This window comes from Pongo pygmaeus, chromosome 4 (assembly GCF_028885625.2).
Source record: "Pongo pygmaeus isolate AG05252 chromosome 4, NHGRI_mPonPyg2-v2.0_pri, whole genome shotgun sequence".
Classification (NCBI taxonomy): Eukaryota; Metazoa; Chordata; class Mammalia; order Primates; family Hominidae; genus Pongo; species Pongo pygmaeus.
In genome coordinates, this window is record NC_072377.2 from 102,808,436 (window position 1) to 102,822,787 (window position 14,352).

At 35.2% G+C, this 14,352-nt stretch overlaps 1 protein-coding gene across 3 annotated transcripts in view; it reads right to left on the reverse strand.

Annotated features, from left to right (window-relative positions):
• CHD1 (chromodomain helicase DNA binding protein 1) overlaps positions 1 to 14,352 on the reverse strand; it is a 73,977-nt gene that overhangs the window by 17,716 nt on the left and 41,909 nt on the right. For all 3 annotated transcript variants that reach the window (XM_063665053.1, XM_054489774.2, XM_054489773.2), the window contains exons 18-26: positions 12,855 to 12,926; positions 10,295 to 10,444; positions 9,176 to 9,324; positions 8,485 to 8,581; positions 8,279 to 8,374; positions 6,755 to 6,931; positions 3,584 to 3,744; positions 2,260 to 2,301; positions 776 to 906 (exon numbers count right to left, since the gene is read on the reverse strand). In XM_063665053.1, the coding sequence (XP_063521123.1) occupies positions 776 to 906; positions 2,260 to 2,301; positions 3,584 to 3,744; positions 6,755 to 6,931; positions 8,279 to 8,374; positions 8,485 to 8,581; positions 9,176 to 9,324; positions 10,295 to 10,444; positions 12,855 to 12,926 (1,075 nt within the window). The remainder of the gene's footprint in view (positions 1 to 775; positions 907 to 2,259; positions 2,302 to 3,583; positions 3,745 to 6,754; positions 6,932 to 8,278; positions 8,375 to 8,484; positions 8,582 to 9,175; positions 9,325 to 10,294; positions 10,445 to 12,854; positions 12,927 to 14,352) is intronic.

The window sequence follows — 14,352 nt, forward strand, 5'->3', positions numbered from 1 at the left end:
AATCATTGCTCACTGCAGTCTTGACCTCCTGGGCTCAAGCAACCCTCCCACCTCAATTCACAAGTAACTGAGACTACAAGCACGCACAATCACACCCTGCTAATTTTTATTTTTTCATTTTTCTTAGAGAGGGGGTCTCACTATGTTGCCCAGGCTGGTCTCAAACTCAGGGGTTCAAGCTAAACTCCCATCTCAGCCTCCAAAAGTGCTAGGATTACAGGTGTGAGCCACTATGCCTGGCCTGCTTATTAAATCTTATCTAAATAATTTTTATTCAGGTAAATGAACAGCAAAATAAGCATAATAATAAAATAATTATGTCCCAAACCAATATCATATGTGTATATTTGCATTATATTTTCCCAGTCATCTATACTAAAAAACCTATAGATACTATACATATTGTATTGTGTGTGTGTGTATATATACACATATATCTATGAATGCACATATGTGTGTGTATAAAACAGTAATTTCTGACCTTACCTCCCAGACAGAAAATGTCAGCGGAATTAAAAACAGATTCTACTGCCTTCAAATTGCAATTCTGTTCTCCATTTCCTATTACCCAGAATAGCTTTACTTTGTTTTATAAATAACCTTTTGAGACTGATGAATAAATAATTTAAGATATAATATCTAGCTCAATAAAGCTTTATAAATAACCTTTTGAGACTGATGAATAAATAATTTAAGATATAATATCTAGCTCAATAAAGCATATTTTGAACTTTCATTTACTTCTCTTTTTAAATCACTCTCATTTTAATGTTACCTGTTCGTTCTGTTCCTGAAGAACTATCCTTTAAAGCTTTAATGCAACCATTATGTACCAATTCTCCCAGTCGTCTAAGGTCTGTTTCTGACTTATCAACTAACTCAGCATCTCGAGCAATTGCATCTAATCTGTAACAAAATAATCCAATTTTCAGGTAAATATGTTAAATGAAGTGGTGCCATTTAAGATTAAGTTTCACTCTACTTCAAGATCTAAATGTCACTCTACTGCATGCTCTATATATTCTTGTTCACATAAACGGCAGGAAACACATAAAAACCAGGATGATGTGGCAGACAAACACTTCATTTATATATTCAGTAATATGAGTTTAATTCATTATAGAGCAAATGGAAGATTATATACCAATTCTGTAAAACCTTTTAATAACTGATCAAATTTTAAGATGTTCAAAATGAAGTGGTAAAGCTTTATAATTGTAAACACAAAAGCTGAGTAAAGTTCTGTAACTTTTTATTACTGTGCACCAAATAGATAATATGAATGATTAATATTCAAGACATTTTTTCATCTAAAATAATTATGCAAGTATTTCATTATATTTTAAGTATGCCATCTCAAAATAAAACAGAAAATATATCTATTTTTGAAGGGATTTTTTAAGAGTAAAAAAATAAACTAATCTGAGTCTTTGCTGATCTATATTCACAGTGGGTTGACCACATCAAAGGGCAAAGAATATCCAAATCACAATAATTATTGAGATTATCTGATAACTTCAAAAGACTGTCTTAATTTGAATTTTAATACAGTTTGTATAATAAGAGAATGAATTCGAGAAAATTAAGAAAATATCTCTACTTAGGGAAAGCAGAGCTGGTTAAAAGGCTGAGTTAGCCTTTGGGAGGCTGAGGCGAGCGGATCCACCTGAGGTCAGGAGTTCTAGACCAACCTGGCCAACATGGTGAAACCCCGTCTCTACTAAAAAAAAAAATAAAAAAAAAAAAATTAGCTGGGTGTGGTGGCATGCGCCTGTAGTCCCAGCTGCTCGAGAGGCTGAAGCAGGAGAATCACATGAACCCATGAGGCGGAGGTTACAGTGAGCCAAGATCGCGCCACTGCACTCCAGCCTGGGAGACAGTGAGAAACTCCATTTAAAAAGGAAAAAAAAAGGCTGGGTTAGCAACTCAGGCCCTCTATGGATAAATCTGCTCGTGCTACTTTTAAGTTACTGATGAAAAATGAGATAAAGATTGTAAAAAGTGCCTTACAGTCATAAAAGTGCAATTTAAACATGTATAGATAGCTTAATTTACAGGAAAGAAATCTGAGACTAGAAATTAAACATAGTATAAAAACATGTTTAAAAACAATCTGAAATTTCCCTTGTACATTAATTTTGTAAATGCCGATTAAAAGCAAATTTAACAAAGTAGCTAAACTGAATGTTAATACAAATAAATAAAGGCGACAACATGTAACACATTCCATTATTCTATGAGAATAATAAATGTATTTACCTTTCCAGAGGACCACCAAATTTCTTATAGCTCTTGATAAACCTAAGAGAAAATAATTGGTAAATGTGAGCTTCAGTATTCACTAAAAATATATGTATTTCTGATATTTACAGATACAAGAAAATACTTGTTAGTATAAAAATTCAAGGCACTGTTATCTAAGAATAATGAATAAACTATGCTAAAAACAAAAATGTTAAAACATTAAGATACACCAGGTAAGACAAGGTAAATTAATACCCAGGATGATGTTTAGATATCAGTATAAATAAAACAACAGAAGCTAAATTTTGTTTTAAAAATTACTTTATTATTTTCATAAGACCAAAAAAAGGTCTGAAGCTACCACAGGAAGTGTCTCCACAATAATTATCAATTATATTACACTTCCTCACATCCCAAGTTCTGATAAAAATTTGCTGAATGGTTTTAATTCAGATGTGTGGTATTACACTAACAATGCAAAATTAAAATTTTACTTAAGAAAGCTATGTAAGTGGTTAATAAATGAGGAAAAATATCTAGGTAAAGTAGAAGTCGAAATGCTTCCTCAACTAAAGACGAAAAGTACAGCAATTCAGGTGGGCATGAAAGTGTCTTTTAAGAAGGCTAACAATGTATTAAATTTTCTGGTAGAAAGAATGAGGAAGAATTTTGTCAGGTCTAAGATTTAAAAAAAAAAAGTTACAATGGCTTCAAAGAAACAAACTTTCAAAATACAAAACTGAACAAGATTTTAATAAATGTCATATCCAAAACTATTACATAAACAAAAGTAAGCTGTTATCCCATTCCTCTTAAATGTGTATATATAAACATATTCTGAATGGACACTACAATATATCCTGCCTGGCCAATCTTACCTCACCTCAATTCCTACTTGAACATATCAGAAATGCTTTTAACAGGGTTACTTTCAAAAAGGAAATTACCCTGTTGTTAAGAAACTAGAAAAATACAGAATTTCCACAAAAAATTAGTAACTTTGGGAGTCATAAACGCAGTGAGAATTTTTAAAAATCAAATGAATCAAAAATACTTTTATTATTCGAAAGGATCACTATTCTGAGTCAAATTAATAAAAAAATTTGTGTAGTCTAAGTAGTTTAGCAATAAATAAATAACATGCAAAGATTAGACACCAAACTTGTTTTGTTCAGTTATAACAAATACCCAAAAGCAGAACCACCCAATTCCTACTCAAATAACATGGATTTGCCTCTTCTAAAACTTCATCACAATTTTTGAAAATTACGGAATTTTTATATTTTAGTTTCACACTCTACTAAAACCAAGTTGAAGTGATTGTCTTATATCATCTTACCGCCTAATTTCTGCATCACTAAATCCTTTAATATTCTCCCGAGGAATAGTCCGTGGTCTTCCACGTTTCTTTGGCCTTTTCCCTTCTGAGATGGAATCACTATCAGATCCAGAGTATCTCCTACTTCTACTGCGCCTCCCTTCACTTCCATTGAAACTAATCTGGAATTGGAAAATAAATATTTACCCAACCTTAGTGTAAAAACAGCTTGTATCTTAAGAGCAAAAACCATTATAAAAGATGGTCAGAATCTTTAAAATGTTACTAAATGTATCAAAAACATTCCATAAACAAAATTAAAGACCAAAGAGAGGAAAATATATACCTCTGGAGAATATTTTGATTTAAAGGGTAATTAGACATGATATCAAAAGCCTCAAAAGTTATTCTACTGACGCAGCAACATATCCTCTAGGCATTTTTCCTGAGGAGATCAGAACTGTGAAGCAACATTGATCAATAAAGTTATTTACATCATAAAAGAAAAATGTGGCTGAGTGCAGCAGCTCATGCCTGTAATCCCAGCATGACTGGGAGGCCAAGGCAGGAAGATAACTTGAGCCCAGGAGTTCAAGACCAGCTTAGGCAACATACTGAGACCTTGTCTCTACCAAAAATTTAAAATATTAGCCAGGTATTTTTGTAGCATGCACCTGTAGTTCCAGCTGCTTGAGAGGCTGAGGTGGGAGGATCATTTGACCCCAGGAAGCTGAGGCTGCAGTGAGCCATGTCTGTACCATGGCATTTCAGCCTGAGCAACACAGTGAGATCCTGTCTCAAAAACAAAAAAGCAAATAATCTAAATATTCATCAAAGAGAGACCAGACAAATCTATACGACAGAATGCTGAGAGACCATTAAAAATGGGTTGTAGAATAATTAACTTTCATGTCATACTGTCAAAGAGAAGAAAAAGTTCCAAATTAATACAACTCCAATTTAATTTGGCAAAAGATAATGAATTTTTAAAAATTAGAATGATGTACACTGTGATAATGTTATTAGTCCTATCTCTGGATGAACAGATTGATTAGCTGTCTTTTTTTCTGTTCTGCTTAATATCCACATATTGCTATTCTAACTAGACAAATCAGATATTCGAAAGAAAAAAATGCCAGTTGAACCCACATAAAAGGCTATTTGTAACATCCATTAATTTTAATAGGATACATCAAAACATATATTCTGTAAGTCTTGGGAGTTTTTCCAAAGCCTTGGCACATATTCTGAACCTCTAACATGCTGAAAGTTAAATGAAGTAAAAAATGGTATTTAGACCTTATTTTTTCTAACCTCCCTTGATCCTTTCACAAGATCTAATGTAATGCTGCATTCTCACACACTCTAAAACAAAACTACTTAGGGGTTTGAAGAAATGAACAGAAACAAGAAATAACATGCATGGTTATTTTCAGGCCAAAAGCATTATTTTGGGCTCCACTTCTGGCTGTTATGTAGAAACTTGGTAGGGGCACTGCTCCTACTCTAACAACAAATCTGATCTACAAAATCATAATTTTTCTGTTTAACATCAGAGATGAAATTACAGGGCAACCTACACATCTAAATGTAAGGATATATGGATCACAAAAAGAGAAAAAGAGGACTTGAACAGTGGCTCATTTGTGAAGAGCACAGGTGACAGAAATCAAGTACCACACAAGCAGTAAGAGGAGATCAGCTAAAATCTGCTCATGGCTGAGTGTACGCTATTGTGAGATCACAGGACCTAACAGCCAAAACTCGGAGGACCTGCACCCACTCTCAAGCACTTTGCCACAAACTTCCACCAGGTGCTCATGAGAAGGAAGACTGGAGAAAACTTTCCTCCATGGTACAGCCTTGGAGAAAGTGAGCAGTCACCTTTGTGGAAATAGGAAGGAAGCCTTGCCAGACCCTTCTCATCTGCTCAACTGAGGGAACAGAGTAAGATCTAATACGGTTGCAAGAAAAGAAAAAACAAAAAGCTCTACCCTTGGGGGAATGGTAGCAGGGCAGGGACTACAGTGGTGCAAGCCCCTCATTTGCCCCAGGCTTAAAATTTAAGGAAGCATGAAAAAACTCAGTAATCAAGACAAATAATCTTATATCCTAAAAACCAAAGGATATTAGAAGAAGAAATTAGTCTTAGAATTTTTTCCTTTTTGGCAATATAGCTTGGCATGGCACTATTACAGTTATTTAAAATTTGGGTATTTGTTTACTTAGGCCACTGGATAAACACCAACAAATTTTTAAAAATTAAAATTACATAAAATATGCTTTCTGAACATGACAGAATTAAACTACCAATGATTAACAAAGATAGTTGAAAAATCTCCTAAATATCTGAACATTTTAAAACATACTTCTAAAAAACCTGTGGGTCAAAGATAAGTCATATGGGAAATTTTAAAATGTTTTTAAATTAAGGAAAATATAAAAATAGATTTGGAAGGTTCAGAAAAAGTAACGCTTAAAGAAAAATTTGTAGCATTAAATGCCGATATTAGAAAAGAGAGATTACATTTCTATATCTAAGCTTGCACCTTAACAAACTGAATAAAAGAGGCCAGGTGCAGTGGCTCGTGCTATAGTCCCAACATTTTGGTAGGCCAAAGCAGACGGATCACTTAAGCCCAGAAGTTCCAGACCAGCCTGGACAACATGGCAAAACCCCATCTCCACAAAAAGAATACAAAAATCAGCTGGGCGTGGTGGGGCACACCTGTAGTCCCAGCTATTTGGGAGGCTGAGGCGGGAGGATCATCTGAGGCGGGAGGATCATCTGAGGCTGGGAGGTTAAGGTTACAGTGAGCCAGAATTGTGCCACTGCACCCCAGCCTTGGCAATAGAGCAAGATGCTGTCACCAAAGAAAAAAGAAAAGAAAAGAAAGAAAACAGCAAATTAAATCAAAAGCAGAAAGGAAGAAATAATAAATTGCAGAAACTCATGAAATTAAAAACACATACACACACAAAAAAAACCAATGAAACCAGGAGCTGGTTCTTTGAAAAGATGAATAAAAGAGGAAGAAACACTTCTCAACTCATTTCATGAGGCAGACATTATCAAATCAAGGCCATTACAAGAAAAGAAAACTATGGACTGATACCTCGTAGAAACAAACAAAATCAGCCCAGGTTGAATACTCTTACTTTATAGAAATATCTTTAAAATTGCAAAATCACCTGTTTTGCACAATTTCTCATTCTTGGGAGCATATAAATTTCTTCAAGTTCTTTTTGTCTTTCTTCTTCTTCTAATCGTCTTCTTTGATCTTCTGGAATAATTTCCTCCCAATTCTTTGAATTTCTTTCAGGTTCCAACTCAATGTCATCCTCATCCATATTTGAGAAGTTGGCAACCTGATAAATTTCAGAATTTTAAGAGTAACTGTTACAGAAAAATTGATCCCTAATGTTTTTTTTTTAAGGGGAAGAACTGGCATGCTCTTTAGGATAATGAACATGGCTGTGGACTAAACCAAATATAACTTCTAAACAATCTAGATTCATTTCTTCATTAGGGCAAAGCAGATCAAACCAAATGACATCTAATAATCCTCTAGGAATGATTTTCTTTTGCCCTACTGCTCAACAAAATTAGTAGCATCACAGAACTAAGAGCAGTTAACAGAACAACAAAAAAGTAATTTATACTATTAACATGCTAAATAATCTGCAGAAATTCTCAGACCAGTCCACCTATCAAGTATTGTAGAACAATCTAATATCATTTTTATGGTCACAAAAACACTATCTAAAGAGCTACTGGCAGAGACATAGAGCTCTTTGAAAGCACACTAATTTCTGTGAGGATTACATAAGATAGCACATTTAAGGTACTATGCAAGGTCTGGTATACAGAAAGCACCCATTAAGGCTAACTATCACAGCCGGGCGAAGTGGCTCACGCCTGTAATTCCAGAAACCTTCACCTCTTAACAAGGATTACTCAACATTCTATCTTATCTCCCCCTGCTATAGCTCTTTCCTCACTACAGTCAATCATCCACAAAGTAGTCAGAGTGATTCATTAAAATTATAAAAGTTTTTGTTCACTGTGTGGGGTACACTGTAGATGTTCCATAAATATTTGTCAAATGAACACATGAAATGAATTGATCTTTAAAAACCACAGTTCATAGAAAACAGCTAAGATGTAGAGAAACTTGTTTCTTCAAACAAATGGCACTTAACTTACTCCATAAGGTCAGTTGACTTATGTTGTTTTAGGACTCCTTTCAACTCATTGACCCTCAACAAACCAGGGATATTAAGTATCAATATATAGTAGCTTATTGCTTACTTTGACTGATTTACTTGAGTTTTCTTATTTGTGATAAGTTAATGTCAAAAACTGCTTCAAAAAAATATCAGCTGAAAGCTTTCAGTCACGGAAATCTAAATAAGAGATCACACTGATTCATTTATTTACCCAAGTATTTAAGGACATGCTATTTGCCAAACACTATTCTAGTTGCTAATTAGGAAACAACAGCTCTTTCCACTCAACTAAATGTAACTTCATAAATGGGTTTGGTCTCTTTCAAATCAGTTTGCTACTAGTTTGTCTGAACAAGAGAGAGTAGTTTTTATATAACACAGCAATCTTCCTGATTATGCTTAAAGAAAGATTAACAAACCACTAAATGACATAACTCAATTCCTCTCAATTTATGTAATTATAAGGAAAATTTTGTTTAAATCTACCTTGAACTGGGAAAGCAATTCATCTCCTACAGTTAAAGGACCTGGTTCATTTTCATGAGTTTCAGCTCTCTTCAAGATTTCATCTATATCCATTTCCTATAATTAGAAAGATAATATTTAAATATACTTGAATCTTTTCATCCTGTCAAAAATATGACACATATCCTGAAGCAGGTTTTTTTTTTTTTTTTTTTTTTTTTTTTTACCTGGGGCTCTTGTTCTTCTCCTTCAGGTTCCTTAAAAAGTTCCTCAGCACCAAACTTTAAAATGGCTGATAACTCTTCTTTATTGAAAGGAGTAGAACTAAAACAGGAAAAACAAAAATGCTTAACATTAACAGTTAAAAATATAACATTTACACAGCACTTTATTAATTACTGACATTTTCACCTTTACAACAGTTACATGAAGAAGTTAGACGAATCAAGTATTAGCATCCTTTATTTTTCTGGAGACAGTGTTTCACTCCGTCACCCAGGCTGAAGTGCACTGGCATAATCTTAGCTCACTGCAACCTCCACCTCCCGGGCTCAACTGATCCTCCCACCTCAGCCTCCTGAGTAGCTGGGACTACAGTTGTGTGTCACCATGCCCAGCTAAGTTTTTTATTTTTTGCAGAGGTGGGGTTTCACTATGTTGCCTAGGGCAGTAAATTTATTTTAAAATAAGGAACTTGAAGCATAGAAGTGAAAAAGATTACCCCTAAAATTACAAATCTGTAGCGATGAAACCAGGTATTGAAGTATGTCTTCTAACTAGAAATTAGTACAAAGTCTTCCAAAATATAAAAAGTACAACTCTGAATACATTTCCTCAATGATCTACAGTGACGTAACATATCAAAAATATGAGTTTACTGACTCTAAAATGACTTTTTTTTAATAATCAAGTAACCACCTTGATGGGGCAGAACCTGTATGTAGTACTGTCTTCCCAGTTGTGTCCATTCTTTGAATTACAAGATGATCTAAAACCATCTTCTTTTTGGCCCTTTCAAGAATATCTTCTTCAACTGATCCCTTTGTAACTAGACGATAAATATTCACCTGTAAAAATACACACGAGGAAACAAATTGCAGTATAAAGGATTTGTTTTGCTAACCTCAAGTGCCTAAACACTGGCACACAAACTGAAGCTCATTCTACATGAAGTTTTCACTGGTTAAAAGCAAAATCAAAATTTAAAAAACATGTTTAAAGCTAGAGTTCCTCAACTTAAGAGACTATTTTGAAACTATATCCTTCCTTCTTAATATTTTGATAAGGAGATTGCATTTGCTTATTTTTGTTTTTTTAAAGAAATGACAGTAATTTTTATGTTATGATTTAGCTGGGGAAAATGGGGGGGGAGCATGTAAACTTCTGATAGCCTTATTATACTCGTTGCCTTGATTCTAATGTTTCATCACTCTATATAACGCAAAATTCTATGAACTACTCCCCAAGTTAATAAGAAGCCCACCATAAAACAAACTCTCCAAAATTGAAAAGAATTGGTGTAGTAAATTTTCCCTATTTCTCTAGGTCAAAGGTTCTGCAGTAAATTTTCCCTATTTCTCTAGGTAAAGGTTCAGTACCACCATTTAAGGGTATTTTGTTACAATTATAAAATGGGGTCACATTTACATGTGGAGAATCTTGTAAGCACATGGACAAAATATAGACTAACAGAAAGGCAGCATATGCTACTCAAACTCCCTTTCAAGTTAAAATAAGCAAGTAAAGACATTTTAAAGTTTTTATTACAAAATGAAAAACACTGCATTTTATAGTTACGACTAGAATACAGGACCAAAACAGAATACAAGATCCTATTTATGCATAGTTATCTCAATTCTGTCAGACTCTCCAGGTGATTTTGGTAAACCAAGTTCCTCAGTATTCTATCTGTTAAACAGCAGTATGACTGTTACAGTGATCTTATCCTCTAGAGGATAAACTGAAATCACTTCCAAAAAACAACAAAAAAAAAGAATTCTAAAACAGCAACATAATATAAATTAAAATTAAAAATACCTGTTTCTTTTGCCCAATTCGATGGGCTCTAGCCTGTGCCTGAAGATCATTCTGTGGATTCCAATCGGAATCAAATATAACAACAGTGTCAGCAGAGGCTAAATTAATCCCTAGACCTCCAGCTCTTGTGGACAGCAAAAAGCAAAAATCCTGTAAGAAATTGAACAATCAAAATGAAAAATTTTCAATTGATTTTCTGAACGTAAACAGTATGGTACTAATTAAACAGAAAGGCAGTTTTTAAAACTAATACATAAACATCTAGCAAGACCAATCAACAAAAAGACTCCAAAATCAAATATATATGTTATTAACACCAAATTCAATACAGTGTTTACTTCTGGTGAAAAAGAAAGAAAACGGGATAGGAAAGGAATGATGCTTCAACTCTAACTGTAAATTTTATTTCCTTAAAAAATAAAAGGCATATACCAAAAAAAGAACTTTATGGAAAACAGTGTGGAAATTCCTTAAAGGAACTAAAAGTAGAACTACCACTTGATCCAGGAATCCCACTACTGAGTATCTGCCCAGAGGAAAAGAGTCATTACATGAAAAAGATACTTGTACACACATGCTTATAGCAGAATTTGCAATTGCAACAATGTGGAACCAGCCCAAATGCCCATCAATCAACAAGAAGATAAACTGTGGTATACATACACAGTGGAATACTACTCAGCCATAAAGAATGAAATAACAGCATTCGCAGCAACCTAGATGGGACTGGAGACTCTCTCTCTCTCTCTATATATATATAATTTTTATATATATATATATATTTTTTTTTTTGAGACAGTCTCACTCTTTTTCCCTTGGCTCACTGCAACCTCCACCTCCTAGGTTCAAGCAATTCTCCTGACTCAGCCTCCCGAGTAGCTGGGATTACAGGCACGCACTACCACACCCAGCTAATTTTTGTATTTTTAGTAGAGATGCGGTTTCACCATGTTGGCCAGGCTGGTCTCGAACTCTTTTTTTTTTTTTTTGAGATGGAGTCTCGCTCTGCCACCCAGGCTGGAGTGCAGTGGCGCGATCTCGGTTCACTGCAAGCTCCGCCTCCCAGCTTCACACCATTCTCCTGCCTCAGCCTCCCGAGTAGCTGGGACTACAGGCACCCGCCACTATGCCCAGCTAATTTTTTTGTATTTTTAGTAGAGATGGGGTTTCACTGCATTAGCCAGGATGGTCTCGATCTCCTGACCTCGTGATCCGCCCATCTCAGCCTCCCAAAGTGCTGGGATTACAAGCGTGAGCCACCACGCCTGGCCAGTCTCGAACTCTTGACCGCAAGTGATCGACCCACTTCAGCCTCCCAAAGTGCTGGGATTACAGGTGTGAGCCACCACACCCAGCCTGGAAACTACTATTCTGAGTGAAGTAACTCAGGAATGGAAAACCAAACATTGTATGTTCTCACTTGTAAGAGGGAACTAAGCTATGAGGATGCAAAGTAATAAGAATGATACAAAGGACTTTGGGGACTCAGAGGGAAAGGGTAGGAGGGGTGAGTGATAAAAGACTACAAATTTGGTTCAGTGTATACTGCTCAGGTGAAGGGTGCACCAAAATCTCAAACCACCACTACAGAACTTACTCATTTAACCAAATATCACCTGTTTCCCAAAAATCCATGGAAATAAAAAAAATTTTTTTTAAAGGAAGGTGGGCTAATTTGTTGTTTTTGGGTTTTTTCTTTCCTCTTTTTTTTTTTTTTTTGAGACAGAGTCTCACTCTATTGCCTGGGCTAGAGAGTCTAGTGGCATGATCATGGCTCACCACAGCCTCAAACTCCTAAGCCAAGTGATCCACTCAACTCAGCCTCCCAAGTAACTGGGACTACAACCGAGTGCCACCATGCCCAGTTTATTTTTTTTACTTTTTATTTTTATTTTTTTTTGTACAGACAGCAGTCTCACTGTTTCCCAGGGTGGTCTCAAACTCCTGGTCTGAAGCAATTCTCCTGCATTGGCCTCCCAAAGTGCTGGGATTACAGGTGTGAGCTACTGTGCCCAATCTGGCTAATTTATTTTGAAGCAAATTAAAATAACTGTTCCATGCTGAAACATTATTGATAATAAAGAGTAAAATTCTTGGCTGGGTGCGGTGGCTCATGCCTGTAATCCTAGCACTTTGGGAGGCTGAGGCAGGTGGATCACCTGAGGTCAGGAGTTCAAGACCAGCCTAGCCAACATGGTGAAGCCCCACCTCTACTAAAACTACAAAAACTAGCTGGGCACAGTGGCGCACGCTTGTAATCCCAGCTACTTGTGAGGCTGAGGCAGGAGAATAGCTTGAACCCGGGAGGCAGAGGTTGCAGTGAGTTGAGATTGTGCCACTGCACTCCAGCCTGGGCAACAGAGTGAGACTGTCTCAAAGATAAAATTCTTAGGTTTAACCTAGAATAGTGACTTTAAAACCTCGTTTGCTAATCAAAGGTGGCTAACACTACTCTTTTTTATCAAACTAGATATGAAGATTAAAAATGTCTGAATATAATAATGTAATATACTGATACTAAATCAAAATTATTTATAATTTTAAAAGCATTAATACATACCTCTGATCCCTCAGCATTAAAATGATCTAGAGCTTGTTTCCTCAGTTCTCCTTTTATTGATCCATCTAATCTCTAGAATAAAACACATTAAAATACTGCATATAACAGAATCAAAATATTACAAAGCAATTAAAATCAATTATAAAATTAAGTAGAAATGTGAAGCATGTCCTTTGCTAAAACTATAACAGAAGGTACTTACTAGACAGTAAAATAATGCTCAAGCATTCTGTCTTTAGTCTGTGCTCCAAATCACTAAGACTGCACCCTCAAGAGTAAATACAGCATAGGCTGTCATACTATTCTGCCTGAGTCTCCATTCTAAAAGTATGTGATTGAGTACATAGCTGTTTACAAACACTTGAAACAGGTTTCATATCATGACATGATATACTATGTTATACTCTCATGTTTCATCATTTTACTTTCAAAATGTTGGTGCAACCCATTAAACTGATTCACAGATCCATTAACAGGTTACAATTCAGTTTTAAAAACACTGATTAAGTCCAGTGTGGTTACTAGAACAGCATTAGTGTCACCTGAGAACACAGATATGCAAATTATTGAGCCCTACCCCAGACCTACTGAAGGGGTTTAGCAAAGGCCATCCAGTTAATTCTGACACACACTAAAGTTTGAAAATTATTGATGTGAAGCATCATGGGTTCTAGTCAACAGCCAGCAAATGAGTATTTTATTCACTTGGTATCTTGAGCAAGTGATTTGACTTTTCTCCACTAACTTTTTCACCATGTCAGTTCTGCTTTAAACAAAACAGACATAATAGTAGTCCCTCCTTCATAGACTATAGAAAACTCAGTGAGAGAACACAGGAAAACATGTAGCACAGTGCCTACAACATACTGAATGCTTATTAAACATTAGCTACTATTTCACTTTAGAAATGGCAATGATTTCTAATTATTAACTGGTTATAGACTGGAAATAACTTGTCTACTATGATCCATGCATTTAACCAACGAATTAAACTAGTATTTTGGGAAGCCATATGCCTACCTTTGCTTTGTTACTATATGAATTTTAACTCTGTGAAGAAAAATATAAACATTTTAAATGATGTATTCTAAGTGTTTTTAAGTGCTCTTAATTATCACCTACTCAAAGTAGGAAAACAGATGTCTATTAAGGTTTTAAAAAATTAAAATAATTTTTCTTTTCCACTAAAATACAAATTAGTACAAATTTTAAGAACAGTGGCATCTCATTACTGTGGCATGACCTAAACCAAATAAAATTAAAAATGATTCTCTCCAGGAAGTGACCTAGGAATGAGAAGGGATTAGTGGCAGAGAAGTGGTGCTTATAAACACTCAAAATCAGTCAAACTAATTTTTTGTTTGACCATGTACACAATAATTTGTTTAAAAACAAATCAACACAGGGCAGGAGAGGAAGGCAAATGGAAGGACAGGAGGAATAGCTAAAGGGTACAGTTTCTTTCTGATGAAAATGTTCTAAAACCACCTGTCAAACA